Source organism: Molothrus ater, chromosome 20 (genome assembly GCF_012460135.2).
Source record: "Molothrus ater isolate BHLD 08-10-18 breed brown headed cowbird chromosome 20, BPBGC_Mater_1.1, whole genome shotgun sequence".
In the NCBI taxonomy this organism is placed as follows: domain Eukaryota; kingdom Metazoa; phylum Chordata; class Aves; order Passeriformes; family Icteridae; genus Molothrus; species Molothrus ater.
The window spans coordinates 7,938,909-7,963,732 of NC_050497.2; the positions used below are offsets into that span (position 1 = coordinate 7,938,909).

Genomic DNA, 24,824 nt, shown 5'->3' on the forward strand with positions numbered 1-24,824 from the left:
TTTTATTCTTCAGTTTGTAGTGGAGTGCTGGGAACACTGGAATTGGGGCTGGGGATTTGCTGGTGCCCAGGGGAGGCAGAGAAGCTTTAAATCAGGAGAATCACAGCTACTTGGACAGTGATGGGAGGAAAAGTCCCAACAGTGGGGGGATTTTGGGACTTTTGGGGGCCCTTTGGGGTTCTGTGGCTTTAGAAGCTGCAGCCCTGAAGCTCCTCAGGGGTTTGGGAACAGAGAGACTTCACATGGTGCCAGTAAGAAAAGGGCCTTTCTGAGCTCCCAAGGGGTTATTGCTCTGTGTTTTTACTGTGTGACCCCCAGACAGTGAGGCAAAGGCTCTTTAGCATCCCCCAAACTTCTCTGTGCACCCCAAGTCTGCTGCAACCCTCCCTCAGCAGCAGGGAGCTCCTGAGCCCTTCGCAAACACCACCCCAAATTTGCAGATGCAGGGGCAAAAAACACCCCAAACAAACAACAAAACCCATAAAACCCATGTCAAAGTAATTTATTTCTTTTTATTTTTTTTTCATTTTTTGACTTTTTCCCTCCCCAAATCTGAGATTCCCAAAGTCCTGTACAACAGATCACCAGGTGAGGGTTAGTGAAAGCCAACCATTTGCTGAATTTCCAAGCTACAAGGGAAAGAAACGAGGAAAAAAAGGAGGAAAGGAAGGCTGGTAGGAGAAATCACAAAAAACAGGAAGAGAAGGGCTCAAGGCATGGGAACAAACCCCAGTGAGAACTGTACATGAGGGCATGGCCTGAGTGGCTGCATCCCTCTGGGATGTGCTGGGCCACAGGGACCAAGCCCGGAATATTAAACACGTAGGAAACCAACCCCAGCCCTCCCCAAACAGAACCCCCCCAGAAAGTCAAAGATACTCATTTGCAAAGACTGACTTGTACTTCAAAAGATTTCCTGTGGAATTAAAAGCCCTCAGTGGTTTGAAGTAAAATAACCCAGCCAGGCTGCAAACAGTGTCCATGAGCCCTGGGGGCTGCAGCCATGGCTGCTTCTTCCCAGAACATCTTTAAAAAGGAAAATCTATCTGGAGCACAGCCCTGAGGCCATCTGAGTCTCTGTGCAGCCAGTCCATCCTCACCAGCCATCCCCAGGTGATGCTTTTAACCTGAATAATGCCCAGTCCAGGAGAAACAGGGAGCTCTGTCACATGGAGGGGAGGAATGGAGACAGCCAGGAGAAACCAGAGCAGGAGGCCCCTCAGTGCTTCAATTCCTCTCCTGAATCTCTGAGTAAGCCCAAGGGCTCCCTTGCAGCACATCTGGTGCAGAGGGACCTGCTCTGAGCCTGCTGCTCCCCCAGGGCTGTCCCTGCTGCATCCAGATGGGACAGAGCTGGTGCCACAGCCAGGCTGCCCAGCCATGGCAAATGGCTCAATGGAAAATGCAAATTGCAGGTTTTGATTAAATTTAAAAGTGTTTTGACACTGTCCTGGATGGGGGAAAGGTGTCTTTTTTTAAAATTTTTGTTTAAAAAACCTCTCCCAAACAAATAAATGTAAAAATGTGCATGCAAGGGGTGGGCACACACACGGTGACCCCTGTGCCAGGAACCCTCAGCCAGGAGTTGTGTGTGGCATCACTTGGAGCAGGGATGCTGATTATCCACAGGGATTTTCCTCCATCCCAAGGTGTGCTGTGTGTGATTTCCATCACTGAGTAATGCAGACGTTTTACATCCCCAACCCAGCTCCTTCATGGAGTCCATGAGGCCACTCTGGGGGGCTCCAGGGACAGGCCCAGTCACCATCCTAACCCTGAGGGGATTGTGCCTGGCACCTGGGATTAGTGCCTGGCACCTGGGATTAGTGCCTGGCTGGGGCAGTGGGATGGGCTGGGGATGGCGCAGGGCTCACACCCACTGCCACCCCCATGGCTGCAGCAGGGAGCAGCACAGCACAGGCTGGCAGAAGGGTGGGCAGTGACATTTTGGGGTGGCTGAGTGTATCCTGGGGCCCTCAGGTCACGCCAGCAGCTGCTGCTGACCTGCAGCACGTTTTCAGCCGTTTTCAGCCACCCATGAGCCCCATCATTTGCTCATCACCCCTGGCCAAACGGTGAGGAGGGGCAACTCCTCCATAGAAAAGGATGCTCAATATCAAAATCCTCTTTATAAAAGAAAAAAGCAAACTCTGCAGAGCTGGGAAACCTCTCATTCCAGCTACACCCCCACACTCCTCACTTGAGTTTGCTCTGCTCCCCCTTTATACCGCCAGCCTATCAAAATACATTCACTTCATTTTTTTGTTTTTTGTTTTTTCCCTATTCAAAACTCCTCCACGAACTCCAACCAGTCCTCCCCGCTGCTGTCCAAATGCCCCGGGGCTGGGTGGGCGGGCGGCACCTCAGACATCGGTGCTGATGCTGCGGCTGCGGGAGAACGCCTCCCGCATGGCCGAGAGCCGGTTGGGGTTGAGCGCCTGCAGGTTGGACACGGGCAGCGCCAGATCCTCCTGGCTCACCGTCTTGTAGCTCACCCTGTCCCCCCCGTTGTGCAGATCCTCGGGGGGCTCCTGCAGGAAGAAGGTGGGGGGCTCCTGCAGGAAGGAGGTGGGGGGCTCCTGGAGGAAAGATGTGGTGGGCTCCTGGAGGAAGGAGGTTGGGGGCTCCTGGAGGAAGGAGGTTGGGGACTCCTGGAGGAAGGAGGTTGGGGGCTCCTGGAGGAAGGAGGTTGGGGGCTCCTGGAGGAAGGAGGTGGGGGGTTCTTGGAGGAAGGAGGTGGGGGGCTCGTAGGGAGTGCAGCTGGGGCAGCTGGGCCGGCTCTGGGCTGGTTTTTTGGCGAAGGGGGATGAGGAGTAGAGCGAGGGGCCGTTGGTCAGCACTACGTTGCGGTTGCAGTGCAGCGGAGGGATGTGCGAGTGCACGGCGAAGTCGGGCTCCTCCTCGTCCTCCTCGGATTCATCCTTCTTGCAGCAGTAGTACTGAAACGGGAGGGGCTCAGCTGGCACCCCCAAAGCTCCCACACCATCAGCCCTCCCCGCTGAGGCACCCCCGAGCCTTACCTGGAGCCTACAGTAGCAGAGGACGGCGATGATACAGAGTAAAATGACAGTCGCTAAAATTCCACCTGTGATGACCACGGTCCCGGCTGTCATCCGCCCTCTTCTCCATTAACAGCCTGCAAAATGGAGTGCAAGGGGTGAGGGGATGAGCTGCAGAGCCCCAAACTCTCTGCTTACCCCACTTTGAAGCGGGTTAAAAAGCAGGAGGGCTCTGAAGGGCAGAATCAGGATCCAGGGGTACCCGTGGGAAGTCACCAAGGAGTCCCCAAAAATGCCACCTTGCAGGTGTAAAGGTTAAAAAACTTCATGCTGAGTGAGAAGCAGCTCTGGGGTCACATCAGGAGGGAGAGCCAAGGAAAATAACACCAGGCACCAAGGGCACTCTCCCAGCTCCTACCTGGTGGCAGAAAGCTCCAGTGATGGGAGAAGGAGCTTTGCCATAAGGATTTCTGATCTGCACTCATTTTTCTCTGAGCCTCTAATCCATTTTCCCCATGAAAACAATGTGGTATTTTAATTTGGAATAACCTCAGCTGCTAAGTGAGCCTTTAAGGACTGAAGGGAGTGGGGTGCTGCCCTCCCTGAGAGCAGGACCTGTCTGAGGCACCAGGATCCTCCACTTCACCACGGCCATGCCACAGTGTTGGGGGGCTCTGGGGGCACCCCAGGATGATGTTTGACAGCCCTAGGTGAGCTGTCAGTGGACATCACAGAGGTGCTGTGGCTCAGCTTGTGTTTTGGGGTACCACCAGCACTCTTATCCCCCTGGAACACCCCTTGGGAGCTGGGACAGCACAGGGAGCAGCAGAAGGTCCTTGTCCCTCTCCAGATGTTGTGTATCATGCACAGCACAAGCCCTGCGACACCAGCAGGGGTTTGCTCTCAGCATCCCTGCCTTGAATGCTCAGGAAAGGCCTCGAGTTCCTCTCCACCCCAGGATCAGACACAGGTTTTGCCCCAGGAAGGATGCTGGGGTGACAGGGTACCAGCCTGCTCACACCTGCCAGCAGCCACGAGACAGTGGCGCTAAAACTGGCACAAATAAAGCTCCAGCAACATTTTAGTTCAGGCTGGGAACAGCAGGAGAGACATAAATTAAGGGAGAAATGCTACCCTGACCACCTACTCTCCAAGTGCTTTAACAAAGCTGGCTCCCAGCTCGTGCTATCAGGTTAAACCAAAAACCAGCCACCCCAGCCCCAAATTACTTCAGCACCCGAGGAAAAGCAACTGTATCTGTCAGGGATTTAACCTGCTTCCAAAGCAAACAAACCTGGGCCATATTTTCAGGCACTTAATGTCCTGCTAAAGTTGGGTGAGTGCTGAATGGATAAAGCAGCATCACGTTTTATGGTGCTGCTGAGCAGCTCGGGAGGAGGGAAGGGAATTCACACCCCTCTCACACCCCACGGCCATGGGGCAAGAGCAGGGCCAAATCCTGCCCTCATTCCTCGGGAAAACGCTCTGAGGAGGCTCAGGGGGAGCAGCACAGTCAGGAGAAGGGTTTGCAAACGATGCACCAGTGATTTAGAAACTCTGGCTGCTGTTTAAAGAGGGATGGAGGCGCCTGGCTGGGCCAGGTGCCAGCTGGAAATGCCCATCCCTGGGCCCTTTGCTGCTCCCATTTGCAATCCCCTGGAGTCAAGGGCAGGGGGAGCAGGGCTGGGACAGGAACCTGGCTCTGGGGTGGCCACTCAACCCTGCAGGACCTGGAGGATGGGAGCTGCATCCATCAGAGAGCATCAGCATCTCCCTGCTGGCCTGAGATGGGAGGTGGCAGGCAGAGCTCTGCCAGGGAGGGCTCTCTGGCTCTTCCACCCATTAATTAAAGCCCCGGGGCACAAGCCAGGGCTGCAGGAGCCGATTTCCCTGGTTCCTGTCCAGCCGAGCCCAGCCAGACGTGGCATCGCAGCCACTGCTCCCTCCGGAGCTGGACCATTTGCATTTCTGCCTTTTCCCCTCCCCAAACATACTTCTCTGATTAAAGCTGCATACCTGGAAGCTTTAAACCCTCCAGCGTGCAAAGGGGGAGGAAAGCAGAGCATGTGGAGGCCCATAAGCTGAACAATTCCTGTCTAGACCTCCTTTTTACATTTGTTCCTAATTTCACGCTCCACAGGCTCCCAGATTCATATATTTAGCAATAAATATCCTGGTAAAAGGAAGTGCTTTGCAGCTCTGCTGTGGTCTTTGAGAAGGTATGCAGGAGCCCTGCTCTGAGGAGCACAGGCAGAGACTCAATCCCAGGAGAGCTCAGCTCCTTCCTCCAGCTTTAGGAGCCCTCCAGCTCCCAAGGTTGCCTGAACCCATCCAAACTCAGCCCCCAGCACATCATCCATCCCTGGCAGAGAGCAGGAAGGGGCTGCAGGGGGGCTGTAACCCCACACAGGCTCTTTGCCCCCAGCCCAGCAGCCCTTTGCTGCAGGAAGGGGGTCCCCAGGGCCATGGGGTGATGGTGGCCCTGGGGGTACTGGGAGCACAGAGTGAAAAGGACAGGCTGTGCTGCTACAGACCAAAACCATTTCACAATTCCCAGATTGTGGAAGTGCAGGTCCTGCAGAAGCTGTTTGGTTTTAGACACAGCCCTGTGCCACCTGCCTGCTTTGCACATCCCTGCCATGGCTGAGGATGTGGATTTTGAGGTTGAGCTGTTCACTAAGGGCTGGATCTGCCTCACCCTCTGATGTGTTTTTAAAAAAAAGTGGACATGGCACTTGGTGCTACAGTCTGGTGGAGGTGTTAGGGCACAGGTTGGACACGATGATCTTAGAGGTCTCTTCCAACCTCATTATTCTGTGATTCTGTGAATCTGTGATTCTGTGATTCTGTGACTGTGTGATTCTGTGATTCTGGGATTTTGTGATTCTGTGAGTCTGTGATTCTGTGACTGTGTGATTCTGTGACTCAGTGATTCTGTGACTCAGTGATTCTGTGATCTGTGACTCAGTGATTCTGTGATTCTTTGACTCTGTGATTCTGTGATTCTGGGATTCTGGGATTCTGGGATTCTGTGATTCCTGCCTTCCCTTGGGCACTGCCACGAGGAACTGCCCAACCCAGGGGCTGGGGGAAGCTCCTCCTGAGCAACACTGAATGGGAGAGGAAGGGTTGGGGTGAGAAACCATCCTCTTTCCACCTCCCCAGCACCTTGAACACGGCCCCTGGACCACCAGGGGTGCCCAGTGTGGGGAGAGGCTGCTCACAGCTGTGCCTGGCTCTGTGCAGCCTCTGGGGAGGGCTGCGTGGGAGGAAGGCTTCCGAGCAGCTGGGGGGGCTGAGCTCAGCCCAAACCAAGGCTCCAACAAATACCTGGCTCTGGAAAGCTGAGCTGCAGGTCCAGAGGCTCGTGTGGACTGGTCTGATCCTGCTGCTGAAGCTGGAGGGGGAAGGAGACCTGGGCATGGAAAAGGAAACTGCTCCCAGATTCCTCTGAGCACCTAGTTAAGCCAACTTGCAGGGATTAAGGATAATCTTCTGGGCAATTAAATAAATGAGGCTTTCAGCTGTCCCATCCCAACCCAGCTCCCATCTGCAGGGTCATAAAGTCATTCCAAAGAGTTTTGCACCAGCTGGAAGTGCTGCCATGGCAAGTTGTTAAAAAAAAGTGTGCCTCTGTATTGCCACTGCATCCCCCAGCAGCCCTGGGAGCCAGAGGCAGCACAGCCCTCTATTCACCACAAAATGTGGGAATTGCCCCCATCCACCTGTCTCCAGGAGCTTGACATTCAGACAAAACAGCCAGACTGGGTACAAAATTGCAGCTGGCAGCACAGACAGGAGTGCTGGCAGGACTGATCCTGCCTGGTGCTGGAGCAGGCAGGAGCTGAGAGCCCACCCTGGTGAGCACAAACACAGAAACACCCCCTGCTCCAGGGAACAGCAGGGAGCTGAGAGCCCACCTTGGACAAACAGACACAGAAACACCCCCTGCTCCAGGGAACAGCAGGGAGCTGAGAGCCCACCTTGATGAACACACGGGGACAAACAGAGGCAGAAACCCCTCCTGCTCCAGGGAACAGGGAACAGAAACACCTCCTGCTCCCCGTGGTGAACACACAGGGACAAACAGACACAGAAAACCCCCTGCTCCAGGGACACTCAGTGTAAGACCCTGCCCCTGGCTCACGGTTTGTGCAGGGGAACAGGGCTCAGCTCTGCCCTGTGCTTCCTAACAGCCAAGATGGAGAAAGGACAGGAGAGAAAAAAGAAAAGGAAAGCAGCCATCCCACCCTCAGCAGGGAGCAGGGGAGGCCAGCACTGTGTCCTGGAGTGACACCACCCTGCCTGTCCTGGCTGTGCTGTGCACGAGCACATCCCTGGCCCTGCTCTGGGTTTGGACAAGCTGCTTGAGCACCGAGGGCCTGGGTGTCCTCCAGCACCAGGGAAGGGCCTCTGAGGGGGGACTGAGCCCAGCACAGCCCCCAGGCTGACCCTCATCCAGGCAGCTCAGTGGCAAAGATCCAGGGGAAGGACCTCAGTGGGGGGGTGATGGGGCTGGGGAGATTTAATTCTGTGTGGAAGGTGGGTGTTGAGCAGCTGTGTGAGGGCAGATGGGCCTGAGCCTGTGCGCTGCAGGGAGAGCAGCACTGCAGGTCCTGCCCTGCGTGGGCAATGCAGCCACTTCCCAGCTCATCCACCTGCCAGCAATGCTGACACTGACACTGCTGGTCAGGCCCTGCCTCAGAAGGAAGAAAAAGAGCTCAGTATGATGCCAGGGAAAAATGTGAGCAATGCTGGCTGCCCCAGATGCCACTGGACCTTGCTGCTTTCTGTCCCAGGGCTGGGTGCAGACAGCATTCAGGATCTTTAATCAGAACAAGAAATCCCACTGTAAAAAAGTGTCCAGGGCAGAGCAGGCTGGATCTGAGCCCTTGGTGCTGTAAATTCAGGATAAGCCTGGTTTACACTCCTCTGTGTTCACCCTGGAGCTCTGTAAGCGCCACAAAGGCAAACACCAGAGAGCATTGGTGTGAAGGAGCTGCCACCAGCCTGGGAGGGGGGAAAGCAGCAAATAAAGCACGAGCCAGCACCAGTTTGGTGGCAAATCCAGCCTTCCTCGTGCATTTCCCCCAGTTCCTGTAATCCTACCCAGTCAATGAATGAGAGCTGGGCTCTGGGAACAGCCAGGCAAGGTGCCAGCAGGAGCCTTTGCATCACCAGAGCCAGAGGGCAGGGCAGCTGCCAGAAACACAGAAAGGCAGGAACGTGGCTTTCCAGATGAAAAACACTTCAACCAGAGGCCCTGCACCAGTCCTGTGTGCTCCTTGTCCCCTCCTGAGGGCACCATTCCTGGCCTGGGGACAGCATTCCTGGCCTGGGGACAGCATTCCTGTTCTGGGGACAGCATTCCTGGTCTGGGGACATTATTCCTGGCCTGGGGACACCATTCCTGGTCTGGAGACACTATTCCTGGCCTGGGGAGAGCATTCCTGGCCTGGGGACACCATTCCTGGCCTGGTGACACCATTCCTGGCCTGGGGACAGCATTCCTGTTCTGGGGACAGTATTCCTGGCCTGGGGACACCATTCCTGGTCTGGGGACATTATTCCTGGCCTGGAGACACCATTCCTGGTCTGGAGACAGCATTCCTGGCCTGGGGCTGATGTTCCTGCAGGGATTCACACAGCCAGGCTGGGTCACTGCAGACCCCTGGCTTTGACAAGGCCACCTGGGCACTCCCCAACACAAGGAGTCACCTCTCACCGTTCTCTGCTTGCCCAGCAGTGCTGTCCCCATGGGAAGCCCCATCTCCAGGCACTCCAAGGGGTTTGTGAATATTTTATGAGCAGAGGGCACTTGGCTCTCTGCTGTTCCCTTTTGGGAGAGTGCTACTCACAAATTCCCAGGCTCATCCACAGCAGATGGGTCCTCCTGGGTGCTGGAGATGGCTCAGAGATCCCAGCAGAGATCCCAAATTTCCCACCTGCATCCCCCAGGACTGTGCTCAGCCCACCTCTGCTCAGACACCACCCTTGGCAGAGCAGCTCCTGCACTCAGGAGGGGCTTTCCCCACCCTGAAGGGTCCCACCATTGATGATCCCTGGAATGAGAGGAATTCTGTGAGCCCGTGGCACATCAGAGAGGGCTCCACCAGCTGGGAGATGCCTGTAACACTGTCCTGGGCCTTTAACTGCAAACACAACAGAGAACAGAACGTTCCACATCCACCTGTCCCCTTCTGGTGGCCTTGGAGACTTAAAACCAGCTACAGAGGTCACTGTCACTGTCACAGGGGTAGCCCACAGCCCAGACCCCTGGGAGAGTCCCCCAGCCCTCCTGCAGCTGGGATGTCTCAGCTCCTGTTGATGTCCAGAGCACAAACCACACATTGGAAAGGGAAATTCTCCCCTGATCAACTATTTATCAGCCAGGACCTTGCTGGAATAGTGCTCAGCTCTGCAGAACAGGATCCCAGCCACCCCCAGGCTCGGGCAGGGCTCAGGGGACACCTGGGGATGCCTGAGGGCAGGACAAACCCTGCTCAGGAAAGGTTTTACTGCCCTGGCACTGCAAACCAAGGCTGGAGGTACAGCAGGATCACACAGGTGAGCACTGGGTGATTTAGGGATGTATCCCCCATGTCTGCATCTAGCAGAACACACAATAAACTCCTCCAGAGGGCTGGAAGGAGCAGGGACTGTTCCTCTCCTCTCTGCCCATTCTCAGCTCAGCCCTTTGCAGCCAGCAAATCTCCCCCAGTGCTCCCAGAGCAGTGCTGAGGTGGGGAATGGGTCACACTGAGCTGCTCCTTCTGCCTGCTCCTGTTATAATTCAATATAACCGCTTATAAAAACCACATTACAGATAATTAACCCCCCGGATTTTATAATGAAAAGTGTTTTGTTAAATATCACGTGTCAGTCCAACAACTCCTTGTTGTATAAGCTTTTTCCAAATACCAAGGACATTCTGTGCATGCACCTGCAGGGGTCCCTGTCAGAGAACTGAATTTTTGGGTTAAAGTGACCTTTAAAGGTCATCAGGTGTGACCCCCACAACCTGTTTGACAGCACTGACAACAAAACCCAGCAGAGGAGGCTTGGGCTGATGCAGAGATCCATCCTACAGCAAGAGCCACTCCAACCGTGGGGTTTCCTGCTTTTAAAAAAAGCAGAAGTTGGCGGCAGAGTCAGGGATCCTCTCACACGGGTTTTGCAGCAGAGATTCGCTCTCAGGCTGAGTTTCCAGCGCTCTTCAGAAGGTTTCCTTGGATGCAGGGGTTGCCCATCCCGGCAATGTGTGCTCGGCACTAATGAGGCACTAATGGCTCTGAGCAGAAGCAAATCAGCCTCACAGAAACAATATTTGCACAGCTCATCAAAGTGCCGTGAAGGCTTACTAAGCACCACGGCAGGCAGGAATTTCAATGACTGCAGATGCTCCGTGGGGAGAGGCTGCGCTGCTGGCAGGGCCGGGGGAATCGCTGAATCACCTGCATGCTGCCCTTGGGAATGTCCCCTTCTGGAGGTGCTGCTGTCCCCACTCCACAGGGACTGGGGAAGGTGGCTGTGGACATTTCTGCACCGGTGAAGTGCCCACCCTGCTCTGTCCCTCTGTGAAAATGAACGGCCACATCTCCTGAAAGCATCCACAGGGGCGTTGGTGACATCGAGAGTGTTGGGAAAATTAATCTACAAATTTATGACCAAAAAGGAGGCAGAGGAGTCCTTTCTGGCTTTATTCAAATAAAGGGAGAGGCCATGGGGCATTCCCCTGGGATCTCTCCAGCTGGGGGATGAAACCCCATCTCCAGGCTGTCTGACACCAGTGGCTCGCTCCAGCATTCCTGCTGCCCCATCTCCCAGGAAATGCCTCAAGAACGAGGTTTCAGACAGGGCTGCTGGGCCATGGGGATGGCAAACACACTCACACAGAGCCCCCAGGTGAGCTCCCAGCTGGTGACAGCCCTGGCTGGGAGCTGGAGCTGCCTCCTGCTCCAGGGGGCACCAGCTCTGGGATGGGATGGGATGGGACCAGCACTGCCATCCAAAATGACCCTGGGAACAAGGATTTACAGGCCAGGGACACTGCACAGAGGGACAGCAAGGTCCTGGTACCCTCTGATGGCCACACAGAGCAGCAGAAGCAGAAACTCTCCCTGTGGCTGCTTTAGCCCCTGGGATTTGTGGCTCTGCACATGCCACGGCCTCTGCATGGAGAATCATCCCTATGGGAAATCATGGACTGAGGCACCTCTGCTGCCATCCAGCTGTGCTAATGGAAGAGCCCTGAGTGCTTCAGAGCTCCTGCTTGCACTTTTTAGCTTCTGCTTCAGGCAGGCCCAGTCACACAAAACCCGGCCTGGCCACACTGCCCCAGCTGCAGCTTCAGCCTCCCTGCACAGCTGGGACACAGCCCTGGCTCATCCCAGGAACTCTGGCTCATCCCAGGAACTCAGGCTCATCCCAGCACCTCTGGCTCATCCCAGCACCTCTGGCTCATCCCAGGAGCTCTGGTTCATCCCTGCACCTCTGGTTCATCCCAGCAGTTCTGGTTCAGCCCAGCAGCTCTCCCTCTCTGGCTCTGGCAGTGCCATGCCTGGCAGGGAAAGTGCTGCTACTCCAACACCCATTTTTCAGACAGGGAAGTTGTCTGATTAATCACAGCTCTGCTTTTGAAGCCAAATTGCCTGAAATCCACCAAATTCCAGCCCATTTCCATTTAGTCAGCACTAAATCCAACAGCTCTGCACTTCCAGGGGCTGTGAGCACATCTCTGTGGGATGGGAAGATCCTGAGCAGATTAAAGTCTTTGTGAGCTGCACATCCTGCTTCCCTTTGCTCAGGAGTCACAGATCCAGGCTGGCAACCAGGGAGCTCTTTTAAAATAAAATGCAGCCTGGGGGGTTCAGGGACACCCTCCACCAACCCTGTCATATTTTATGAGCAGAGGGCACTTTGCTCTCTGCTGTGCCCTTTTGGGAGAGTGCTACTCACAAATTCCCAGCTCATCCACAGCAGATGGGTCCTCCTGGGTGCTGGAGATGGCTCAGAGATCCCAAATTCCCACTTGTGTCCCCCAGGGCTGTGCTCAGCCCACCTCTGCTCAGACAGCACCCTCTGTCCCTGCCCACCCTGCCAGCTGTGGGTGGCTCTGTGGCAGCTGGTGACATCTCTTGAGCTCTCCTGGGCGCTGGCTTTCCATGGAACCCACTTTTTCCTGCTCAGCCCCCCTCCTCTGCCCTGGGGACACAGAGCTGGCTCTGTGCTTGCAGCTCCTGTGTGACACCAGGGGACTCCCTGGGTGCTGCAGCCAGCCCTGCCTGGGATCTCCAAAGAGACACACACAAAAAAAACCAACAAAACAAAAACCACCAGGAAAAAGGGTTGGGAGTTTCCATAGCTACAGCTTTCCATGGCTCTGGCTCAAGCCCTGTAATGAGGCACAAGCAGAGTGGTTTTTTCCCCACTCCAGCCCAGCAAGGCAGCGTGGTGCATGAATAAAGGAGAGCAGAAGAGAGGGGGAGCTCAGGGATCTTGGAAATAACACAGAAATGCTAAGGACTGGAGTTTGGCACATGTTCCCTGCCCTGGTGCTGCACCTGGGGTGGGAGGGAAGGAGCCCCTCACTGAGTGAGGGAGAGGAACCTTCAGGCTGCTCCACAGGGCAAAACCTGCTGCATTTCAGCTCCTGTGTGCCTGCTGCCCCCGGGAGCTGCTGCAAGCAGGGGAGTGCAGAGGTTTTAGGGCAGAGACTCTGGGCCTTGCCTGGCTTCCCCTCCGTGTCCTTTCATCAATATAATGTCACCCCCTCAGGGCTGGTGTCAGCACTGTCACACGTGCATCACAAAGTGATCACAGAATCACAGAATTCCAGACTGGTTTGGGTTGGAGGGACCTAAAATTTCATCTCATTCCAGCCCCTCCCATGGGGGGAGCACCTTTCACTATCCCAGGTTGCTCCAAGCCCTGTCCAACCTCCCCTTGGACACTTCCAGGGATCATGGAGAAGAGGGAGATGGGTTTCCTCATTGTTTGCACCCTGGAGTTTTCCTATAGGCAGTAAAATCTCCTTATGTTATCCTCTTTAATAAGGATTTATCATTGCTGCATTAGGGAATTAATACAGACCGTCTGAGAGGGTAATTTTCAGATTCTTGGCAACTTACCATGAACCAGTTCCAGTAAATTTTCCCTTTTTTCCTCACCTTAATTTTGTTACAGCTTTTCCTGGGAGATGAGAGAGGGAAAGATTTAACTCAGAGGGAAAAAAAACCCAAAATGACAACCCCACAACAACAAAACCATAAGTGAAAGAGTGAAAAACATAAAGGAGCTCTCACAGCTCAGCTGAAAACCCTCATTAGAAGAATAAAGAAACAGAGAAAAACCTTCACAAAAATTGCTCTGCTCAAGCCCACGTGGGCTGGGAACTGCCAGGATCAAATGTTTGAGATATTGACAGTTCCCAGGGACAGCATCTTTCCAAAAGCAGAACACGTGTGAGGGATCTTCTTGCCTCTTGTCAGCACGGGGATGACACCAGCCCTGCCTTTGAAATGACTCCTTGGTGCTGGAGAGGCCCTGAGAGTGAGGCAGTGGCTCCTGATCCTCATCTGCCACCCCCTTGCTGTGCCCAGCCACAGAAATGCTGCCACAGGCACCCAAAGGTGGGAAACTGAGGCAGCTGAGGGAGAAGGATGGATGGGATCAGAAGGTTCTGCTCAGAATTTGTTCTTCTGAAGGAGTGACTCTTTCCAGAATTGCTCCATCCACCTGGACTTTGAAAGGATTTTTTTTTCCACCTGAGTTTTGGAAGCTCCTCCCCAGAACACCAGGAGCTCCAAGAGCTCTGTGGGAGCTGCTGTCTGACACCAGTGGCTCACTCCAGCATTCCTGCTGCCCCATCTCCCAGGAAATGCCTCAAGGACGAGGTTTCATGGCTCAGACAGGGCTGCTGGCCCATGGGGATGGCAAACACACTCACGCAGAGCCCCCAGGTGAGCTCCCAGCTGGTGACAGCCCTGGCTGGGAGCTGGAGCTGCCTCCTGCTCCTGGGGATGCTGGCACATCCTGAGCAGGCTGCAGCTCCTCCCTGCCCTGCTTGGCTGACTGGCAGCACCTCAGAGGAGCAGAAAGTGCCAGGGGTCTTCTCTGAGCCAGCCAAGCCTCAGAGCAGGGCTCTGAATCCCACCTTGAGGCACCCACAGCAGCCCTGGCAGGGGTCAGAGCCCTGAACCCTCAAGGATGAGCTCACAGAAATGGTTTCATCCATCCTGGGAAGCAGAGGGGGCTCAGCCAGCATCCCCAAATCCCAGCTGGATTCCAGCTGTCCTCCCTTGCACTGGGAGCTCTCTTTGTGTGAGCACAGTTGTTGGGACTCCTTGGGAAGTGGGTTACAAGGTGGTGTTAGCAGCCCAATCAAACAAAACCTTTGTCATTTCAGCTCCTGGAAAACCTGTATTAATTTTTGGGATCCTTCTCTTTTTGAGCAAGACTCCAGCAGCAGCATGCGTCAGTTTTAGGAGCCCAGAACCAAATTAGCAAAGCTGCTGATTTTCTGAGCTGAGCTGGGATGGACTGGGACCAACTGAGAGCCCAGAACCAAATCAGCAAAACCTTCACTGATTCTCTGAGCTCTGCAGACACCACCTCCCTGGTGGAGCCCTTCATTACCATTCTGCCTCAGTGTGAACCAGACAGAGAGCTGAAGTCTGAGTTTGAAAAAGCCCAGCGATATGAAAATGTGAGCATCCTCCCAGTGCCCAGTGCCTGGCAGTGCCCCTTGGCACAGAAGAGCCCCTGAGATGCCCCTCAGGAAAGTCCAACAGAACAGAAATCTCCTCTGGGAATCAGGAATACATTCACTGCTGATGGCCTGGGTAAAAAACACCTTCCAACCTGGCTGCCACTGCTCCTGGGCTTGACAGAGCAGAGAATGGGGAGTGTGGGAGCCCAGGAATTTCTGCTGGGAGCCCAGGATGCTTCACTGCTGCTTCTGGTTGGTTTAATTTGGATTATCATGGAATCACACAAGCCTGATATTTGGGTTACAAGGTGATGCTAACAGCCCAATCAAACAAAACCCTTTCCATTTCAGGTCCTGAAAACCTGAAATGAATTTTTGGGACCCTTCTCTTTTTGAGCAAAACTCCAGCAGCAGCATGTGTCAGTTTTATGCATCCCTGGGGCTGAGCAGCTCTAATCCTCTGCAGTCGACAGTTCTGCCACAGCCCAGCAATCTTCACACTTTATATTTACTACCCATCAAGTCAGACAGTGTTTTACAGACTAACCCTTTGCCTGCCAATCTGAACATTCAACTGTATATTGTATTTATAATGGTACCTAGAAACCAGGTAAGATCAGTGCTTGTTTTCTCAGAAACTGGTGCCACTGTTTTGTGTTTTCTGTAACCTGCATTGTTTTCTTTGAAAACACAACATAAACAAAAATGTGGTGCCAGAAACACAAGGGAAAATAGGTGCAACTAAGAAAACTCCACTTTCTGTGGGCTGAATCTGCTCCCACGAGCTTCTGTGAGAATCAGGAATAACTCTCGAGAAAACAGCAAAGCTGAAGTGTTGCAAATCAGAAAAAAAATCATCTGGAACTGTCTAATATTCATTGTGCTTGTCTTTATCTCAGGGGGCTGGGCCTGCCCATGGGATTTCACATCCAGTGCTGGTCACAGGGGATCACAGAATCCCAGGATCTCAGACTGGTCTGGGTTGGGAGGGATTCTAAAGCCCCTCTCAGTCCACCCCTTGCCATGGGCAGGGACACCTTCCACCATCCCAGGGTGCTCCAAGCCCTGTCCAGCCTGGCCTTGGGCCCTTCCAGGGATGCAGGAGCTCTCTGGTGCCCACCAGGTCTGCCCTGCAAAGAGGAGAGACCTGAAAGCTCAGGGATGCCAGTGCTGGAGACCAGAGCTGCCCTGGGCATCACAGACGGGTTTGGGACCTTCAAAGGTCACCAAGTCCAGGCCCCAGCCAGGAGCACATTCCCTGCTCTGGGTGGGCCTTAACTCTGGCACAGTCACTCAGAAAATGGCTTTGGTGACAGCTGGGTGGGAGACATCACCTGGGGGGCTTTGAGAAACACCGTTCAAGCATTTTTATGTATTTGGATGTGGAAGCGGGGCTGGCTCTGCTCTGCTGGCACAGGCAGTGGCAGCTTGGTGCCTGTCACTGTTTGCACAAGGAAAAAGCCACACAAGAAGCCCATGGGACAGCCATAAGTTGGAATTATTACCCCAGTTGCTCCTTTGTGTAACATAACAATAAACCCACTAAATTTTCCTAACAACAAACGCAAATCAGCGCTCATTATCCTTCCCCTCCCAGCTCCACTCCCACTCTCTCAGCAGAGCTATTTTCCCCCAGATGCCACTGCTAATCTTCCCAGGGCTTAGCTCCCCATCAGGCAACACCAATCAGACCAAGACACCTCCTTCCCCTCCACAGGAGAGCCTGCATCCCTGCAAATCCCTGCCTGCACTCCTGGAGAAGATGGGCACAGATCCCCACCAGCATCTCCTCAGCCACCCTCCCACAGCTGGGACACCTCCAAACCGAGCTCGAATTCCTTTTGCCACAAAATGCCTCCTGTTTAGAGGAAAACTCAGTTTTCCTCTGTCACTCCACGTTGTGTTAAGTGGAGAGTGGTGGCAGGGGGAGCATCCCTGCCCGCAGGGGTGATGCAGGAACTGTCCGGCAGGGAGAGCCTCCCTGCACACGCTGGCACCTCGCCGGGAAGGCAGGCAGCAGGTAAAGGAGAGAGTTAATGGCTTGCTAAAGCTCAGGCAGGAAGATCCAGGATGGATCGAAACCCAGATTCAGGCAGGGAGCACAGGGAATCCAGATGGAAACCACAAATGCAGGTTAAGGTAAAGAGGAGAGTTAATGGTTGGCCAAAGCTCAGGCAGGAAGATCTAGGATGGATCTAAACCCAAATTCAGGGAGGGAGCACAGGGAATTCAGATGGAAACCCCAAATTCAGGGAGGGAGAGCAGGGAATCCAGATGCAAACCCCAGATGCAAGCAGAGAGAGCAGGGAGTCCAGATGCACACCCCAAAAGCAGGTAAAGGAGAGAGTTGATGGTTTGCCAAAGCTCAGGCAGGAAGATCCATGATGGATCTAAACCCAAATTCTGGGAGAGCAGGGAATCCAGATGCAAACCCCAGATGCAGTCAGGGAATGCAGATGGAAACCACAAATGCAGGCAGAGAGAGCAGATGCAAATCCCAAATGCGGGCAGGGAGAGCAGGGAATGCAGATGCAAACCCCAAGACCAGGCAGGGAGAGCAGGGAATCCAGATGGAAACCTCAAATGCAGGCAGGGAGAGCGGGGAATGCAGCTGTAAGTGGCGTGGCAGAGCCCGAGCAGCACCCTCTGCCTGCACCAGCAGCAGACACGGGTTTCCAAACAGGAGCTCTGTGCCGGGATCGCGCTGTCCCTGCCGGTCCTCTCGGAAATACCACAGCATCTCCCCGGCAGAAACACCCAAACACCCCAGAGAGAAGCGAAGGTGGAATATTTGGAAGAGAAGCGAGCAAAGCTCTCTGTAGGTGAGTGATTTTTCTCGCAGGGAGCCGTGCCTGGCAGTGATGCTTCAGCTGAACTGTGATTTTTGCAGCCGCTCCGGGGACGCGTCTGACGCTTCCCTGTGAAATCCCCCCCGCTCCCGGCACGCTCCCGCAGCATCGCAGCAAATTCCAGCCCCAACGCAGCCTCTGTGGCATCTTTTACATCAAAGTCCACATCTCTCTGCTGGGATCAGTGCCAGTCGGTGAATCTTTGAACCTCCAGGCATTTTGATCCCGTTCATCTGAAGTGAACCCAGCTGGGGAGAGGATGGGAGAGGAGGAATCCATCACAGGGATGAGGAGATCCCCGGGGGATTTCAAAGCAGCCACATCACCCAGCAATCTGGGGGTTTCTCTCTCGCCCTGGCAGCCACTTTTCTGGCATTTATAGAGATGGATTTCCCCCTTTAATCTCAAATACTCTGTGAGTAAAGAGAGGAGCAGGCTTTGCCTGGTGCCAGCTCTGTGGGGACCAGGCAGTGCTGCTACCAGAGGCCACCCTGGTCCATTGTGGTCCAGGACCAGCTCTGCACTGAGAAAAAATACAGCCACACAGGACTCTTCCTGCTGGTTTGCTGAGATGGGAAGGAAGGGGAGGAAATCCCAGCTGTGTGGCCTGCTCAGCACTTGCAACTCCCCCAGTGTAATGAGCTTATGAGCTTCTGCAGCTCAGATGAACTCGTTCCTAGAGCAAAGCCTCAGAGCCAGACCTAAAGCTGGTGGTGCCCAGGGCTCTGTCCCCTGCTGAGCAAGATCATCTCCTTTATCCCCTCCCCAGGAGAGGCCAGCCAGCTCAGCCTTGACAGAGCCTAAGCTGGACTTCAGCAGCAATTCAGAGGGGGAAAAAAATGGGTTTTTTCTACCAAAGCCAGTTTTCCATGGTTGTCTCACCACCCAAGGATTTTGTGGTTGTTATCTCGGAAAGGGAGGAAGAAGATGAGGATGGGGCTGTGGAGCAGGAGGGCAGGGCTGGAGCAGCAGTGGGTGAAGAGAAGGGAGAAGGGAGGGATGGGCTGGGTGTGTGGGATCTGAGCAGCTCCCAAGGGCTCCCCCAGCACTGAGAGCCTCAGAGCAGCAGCAGGTGAGGCAGAGGAGAGCTGGAGGCAGTGGGACAGCACGGCCCTGCTGCAGGCAGAGCCCTCTGCCCAGCCCCAGGGCTCCACTGAGTGGAACTCACTCAACCCCACTGCCCCTCAGAACAGAACACTGGTGAAACAGGAAGATATGTGAGCCCACGACATGGTTTCCTCCCTGAGGGGCAGGAAATCATCAGTGAGCAGGAATTCTGCCTGCCCTGGGGTCGAGCAGAGCAGGCAGCAGTGGCTCCTGCAGTGTGGGTGCAGTGAGGCTCATCCCTCCCTCCCTGTGAGCAGCATCCCTGACACCTGGGCCAGGGGAGGGAGGGCAGCTGGCCCCTGGCTCCTGCCAGGAATTCACTTTTCCTTTTTTTTAATAGGGATTAATTCAGTGCTCTGGAATGGGCTGAATAGAGGGGTGGGCTCCAAGTGGCTCCTGCTGTGGCCCCCCAGCCCCCTCTCCCTGCAGAGCCTCCTACCCTCGGCTCAGGTGCTCAGAGCAGCTGCTTTATCCCTGGATAATGACATTTATTTTCTCCTCAGTGCCTCGGGGAGGGCTCTTTCTCTCGCCCTCCCTGCTGATGTGAATCCTGCTGCCCTATTATGCTGATCTGAGACCTTTTTTTGCTGTTGAAGTGCTGGTGAGCTCCCCTGCATCCCCCATCTGTACCCCCAGCCTGCTCTTCCTTCATTTCCCAGCACTGAAGCAAAGAGCAAACCCCCTTACATTTTCAGCCTGGACCAGGTCCCCCACCTGGCTGGGACAGACTGAGCCTTACTTTTGGGTTTTTGGGAAGTTCCCTCTAAAGCATCCTTCAGAAAAGGCAATTACCACAGTGCCATTAAAGCTTTCCCCACTGCACAGCCTGATAAGTCGCTGGGAGCTTTTTGAAATAACCTTTAAACAATAGATCCTGTCTTGTTTACTGAATGTTCCTGAACTCAACAGTAATGCATCCAGATGTCACCCCTGCCTACCGTAGGCCTAACTATTTCTGGAAACACACCAAAGGCAAATTGCTTGGATAATGTCAGATATGGTTGCAAAAAGAATATGACAAGTTTCCATCTCCTTGATAAAAGCTGTGGAGCAGAGAGTTATTTCCCAGGGCAGCAGAGCCGTGTGTACCTTCCACTCAGCCCTGTGGAGGAGCTGCATCCCCTCCTCCTTCAGCTCATGGGCAGATGGAACCTGGCACGTGTTTTTCAGCTTCCAGCTCAGGAAAACATCAGTGCTGCTGTCCAGAGAAGCTCAGCACACTCACAACATCATGGCTGGGGCTGCAGGTGGCTTTTGTCCTGCAAGAGGGAGATGGGGTGAAGCACTGGATGGTGAGCAGGGGCTGAGCTGCCCTGGTGATGCCTCAGCTCCTCTTGTGCCATTGTTGGCAGTGGAGTTAAATGAGTTAAATGCCAGCTCTGAGCTGTTCAATGAGCAGGAGAAAACTCTGTGTGAAGTGAGAGGGTGGCAGAGCTGGGCAGTCCCTGGCTCCTGTCCTGTCTCCACTCCTCATCCTGCCAAGGGGAGCTCACGCTGAGGGAGGTGCTGCACCCAACATTGTCCCTGCTGAGATTTCTCCAGAGAGAAATCTGCACTCTTGGACACATAGGATGGGGTAAAATCATCATTGTGGTGGTTCTGGCCTAAATCCAGTCCTGTCCCCCCCTCAGTGATGCCTCTGAGAATCACATCTCCAATGGAGCCTGCTCCTCCTGCTGCTGCCCTGAACTGCTGTTAGAGGGTCAGGGCTGTTATTAACCTTTCCAGAACAAAGAGGTCCAGGGATATTTCCAAATATGATTCTGACCTTTGATTTTGTTCCCCAACCTTTCCAGCTGCCCTCTGCCCAGGGCTGCTCCAGCAGGTTCCTGAGGTCCCAGCCCTGTCTGGGCTGGTGCTGGCTGTGAGCTGAATGTGGCTGAAAGGTCTGGAGAGGGTCAGAGTCCACCACCCACCTATCTGTCACCCTCTGCCCATCTGCACTGCTGGGATAAAGGCTGTTTGCTCAAGCCAAGGGGGAACTAATCCTATCAGAAGAGATCACAAGGAGAGAAGGAGACAACACACAATGACCTGGGAGAAAACGCATTTAGACAGGGAATGAGCTGCAAGTTCAACCCCAACAGCTGCCACCTCTGCTCCATCCTTCCCTGCACCTCTTCAATGTCACAAGCTGCACCACCAGCCGTGGCTGCAGGAGCCCTGCCAGCATGCAGCACCTCTTTCCTGGCCATGTCCTTCTCCATATCCATGACAACACCACAGCCAGGTACAGGAACAGCCCGAGTGACAAGGGACCAGCCATCCCTGCTGCTTCCACCAGCACTGCACAGCCAGAGGGAAAAGTCTGAGTCAGGCAAATCCCTTGGAGCTTGGCCAGCTGCAAAACCCCTCCTTGCCCCACGTGCTGGGCGCTGAGGACACATCCTGCCTTCCCAGAGGTCAGTGGCACAGACTGTGCCAGGCTGTGAGCGTGCAGCAAAGCTCTCTGGGCTGCACATAAATGCCTGAGGGAACTGAGCACCTTCATCTCTTTGAATCTGGCACCCAGCAAAACTTTTAAAGATCCTAAAGGGGTGCTGAGGAATGGCTGTAGGGTCAGACATTAGAAAGGTTTGGGTCAATAAACCATGGACAGTGAGTCTGTCCCTCACCCACTGCTGAACTCAGAGAGAAAAGGGTTCAGGCTTGACTCTCGTGTCACCTCCACGAGGGTTTAGGGACTGCCAGAGATTCAGTGGAAAAGGGTGAGGAGATGTGAGAGCCAGACCCTCTGCCAGGCTCTGCTGGAACACAGCTTGGACACAACCAGGAGCCACTGCTGATGTTCTGCCACTCCTTGTGCACAGGTAGGCACAGGTATTTCAGTGTTTGAAACCTGTGCCCACTGGCAATAAACCAGAAAGGAACAAATGCTGTTTCCTTCCTTCCCCTCAAATCCCCACATCCTTTCTGAACGAGAACCAATGTACTGCGGGGTGATAAATCAACATCAGTAGCTTTGCAGGGGATTTGGTTGAAGTTCTTTATCTCTCCTGAGCACCAGCACCATTCCTTAAGAGGTCCTGTCATCACTCTGCACAGAAATCCTGACATGCAGAGGGAAGGAGGTTACACTTCTAATTACAGCTGCACAGTCTTAAAGGTGTTTAAAATATCTTTTCACCAACTGACAGCCCCTAATGCACCTTTCTGCTCGTTTCAGGCAAGAAGAAAATCAACCACAGAGACTGCAAACAACTCCAGTTATTCACAAGCCATTGCAGTGGGACAGGAGCCTCGGCACAGGTGTGGGATAGCTGAGGCACTCACTTCATGCACAATTCATGTCAACTGCTTTCCCTCACAGCGCTGTAATTTAGATGCTTCCTCAGCGAAGACAAGATGTGATGACTAAAAATCCCATCCTACTGGGTACTTTTGCTCAAATGAAGTCACCCAGGAGCACCATCTGCACTCTAAAAATCGGGATAACCCGCCAGGTTCCCAAAAATGACAGCCATACATCACGACAGACTCAAGTGCAGAGTTTTCCCTTCTAGGTTTTATGCTGATTCCGCTGCTCGTTTCAGGCTGGAATACAATCTGTTGAACCTCAAAGTGCTGTCTTCTCTTACCTTGAATTTATTCTGCCAGGGAACTGTCTACCTTAATGAGTATGAGAACACCCCCACTACCTCCCAAGTTTGGTGATCTGTTATGTCAAATATAAATAATCCTGTCTGAAAGCGGTCGATATGGGGAAATGAAAAGCCATCTTCCCTTGGGGGATTTCTCTCTCCCTCCCACAGCCCCCCTGAGCCCTCAGGCTACCTTTAATGTGCTGAGCAGCATCCATGTGGCTCTGAGAGCACAGACCTTGATGGCTGCTGGATGCAGAGTGACAAAAAAACAACCCACAGGTGACAGTGCCATCACCTTCCTCTCATTCTGCCCTGGATCCCTCTCCATCGCTGAGTGTGAGCTGACGGGATGATCTCCTACCCAACCCAGCACTGGGGTGTCCTACAAAACTCATTGGGGTGGAGAGGGGGGTTCTGATGTCCTTTGGGGCCAGCACATGAGATGGAAACAAAGTGAATCACATGGCTTCAGGTGGGATGTCCAGCCAATGAAGAGAGGCCAGTTCCAGTCCCACCCTGAGCGTGCAAAGGGGACCGAGGTGTCCCTGGGGCAGAGGAGGACACGACCTGCACACCCAGGACAGCCATGGCATGGGGGCAGCTTTCCCACTTCATCCCTGAAAGGTGCTTTTATGACACCCCTCAGAGGCTTTGGAGCTGGGGCTGCTGCAGGATGAGGGAAAGCCGAGCCTGGAGCACCGCAGGGTTTCCCAGGCAGGTCTGAGGCGGCGGGACCTGCCCCATTCTCAGGCTGTGGGGGAGCGGATGCCGCGCTGTTCTCCATGTCCCTCCTCACCGTCTCCCCCTCCAGATCCCTTCCCAGCCCGCTCCCGGCAGCGGGGCTATCCTGTGCCCGCTGCCCTCCTCGCAGGCGTGCCCGGGCTGCGGGGTTCGCTGCCGCTTCCCCGGAGCAGCCATCCCAGGCAGTTTCGGATGCACCGGCAAGCGGGCGGCGGGGGCGGGAGCGAAGCGAACAGGGAAAAAACACCGCGAGAGACCCCAGCGCCGGGAGATGCGGGGAGAAGGGGCCCGGCAGAGCCCGGCAGAGCCGGGGGGGTCCCGCGGAGCCCCCGCGCCGGTGCCTTCTCCCTCTCCGCTTACCTTCACAACGGGGAATGAATGGGGCCGGCTCGCTCAGGTGAGGACCGCGTCTCCCGAAGTCTCCCGCTCGGAGAGCATCAATACCAAAATAAACGTTTCTAAAAAAAAAAAAAAATTAAAAAAAATCTTAAAAATGAAATAACGATTAATATATATATATATTAAAAATAAGCGTCAGGAAGGAGGCTGAGGAGGAGGCGGGCGGCAGCGGAGCAGGCAGCCGGCAGCAGCCACCCCTGTCGGCACATGGCCGGGCCGGCGGCTCTGCGGGGGCCGCTCCCGCCTCCCCGCCCCGCTCCCAGCGCCGCGGGGCCGCCAATGACGGCCCGGGAGCGGGGCCGAACCGAGCGGCGCCCGCCGAGCCCCGCAGCGGCCCCGCACGGGCAGCGCCGCGCCCGCCGCCCCCCGCCCCAACCCGGGCTGCGGGCTGCTCCCCATTCCCAGCCCAGGGTGTGGGGATGCTCCCCATTCCCAGCCCAGGATGCGGGGCTGTTCTCCCCATTCCCAGCCCGGGCTGCGGGGCTGCTCCCCATTCCCATCTCGGGGTGCGGGGCTGTTCTCCCCATTCCCATCCCAGGATGCGGGGATGCTCCCCATTCCCATCCCGGGCTGTGGGGATGCTCCCCATTCCCAGCCCAGGGTGCGGGGATGCTCCCCATTCCCATCCCGGGCTGTGGGGATGCTCCCCATTCCCAGCCCGGGCTGCGGGGCTGTTCTCCCCATTCCCATCCCAGGATGCGGGGCTGTTCTCCCCATTCCCATCCCAGGATGCGGGGCTGTTCTCCCCATTCCCATCCCAGGATGCGGGGATGCTCCCCATTCCCATCCCGGGCTGTGGGGATGTTCTCCCCATTCCCATCCCAGGATGCAAGGATGTTCTCCCCATTCCCATCCCAGGATGCGGGGATGTTCTCCCCATTCCCAGCCCGGGGTGCGGGGATGTTCTCCCCATTCCCAGCCCGGGCTGCGGCTGCAGGGTCCCAGCCCAGGCATGGGGGATGTGCTGGGTATGCAGGAAGGGCAGAGCAGCGCTGGGAGATGGGGGACTCACCCCAGAGCTGGGTTAGCCCCAAAGAGACACGGGGCATCCTGCTATGGACCCGGACCACCCCCCTACAGAGCCGGGTCAGCCTCTGTATAACCCAACCACCCCCCAGCAGAGTGGGGTCACACCCTTTACACCTGGATCACCCCTCAACAGAATGGGGTCACCCTGTCTGTATCTGGATCACCCCCTTACAGAGCTGTGTCACCCACCATGGAGCCAGGGCATGCTGGTTTGGACCAGAGAGCTTCACCCCCAGTGCTGGCACAGGAAAAGAATCCCCCTCCCCATCCCCAGGGCAGGGACAAAGCCAAGGCAAACCCTGCAGCACCTCCTGTTTGATCCCACACGGCCCCCAGGGCACTTTATAGGTGGTGTGAGTTTGTTCCCTGCCCTGTTTTTCAGGGGCTGGGCTGGGGTTTCAGCTGG

General features: G+C 54.9%; 1 protein-coding gene across 1 annotated transcript; it reads right to left on the bottom strand.

The window, feature by feature from the left end:
• Positions 1-487: 487 nt before the first annotated feature.
• Positions 488-23,643, bottom strand: FAM163B (family with sequence similarity 163 member B). The gene is made up of 3 exons (XM_036393804.2): positions 23,351-23,643; positions 3,021-3,136; positions 488-2,939 (listed from the first exon to the last, which is right to left on the bottom strand). The coding sequence occupies exons 2-3, from the start codon at positions 3,111-3,113 to the stop codon at positions 2,364-2,366; spliced, it is 669 nt and encodes a 222-aa protein (XP_036249697.1). The 5' UTR covers positions 3,114-3,136; positions 23,351-23,643; the 3' UTR covers positions 488-2,363.
• Between the last annotated feature and the right edge of the window lie 1,181 nt (positions 23,644-24,824).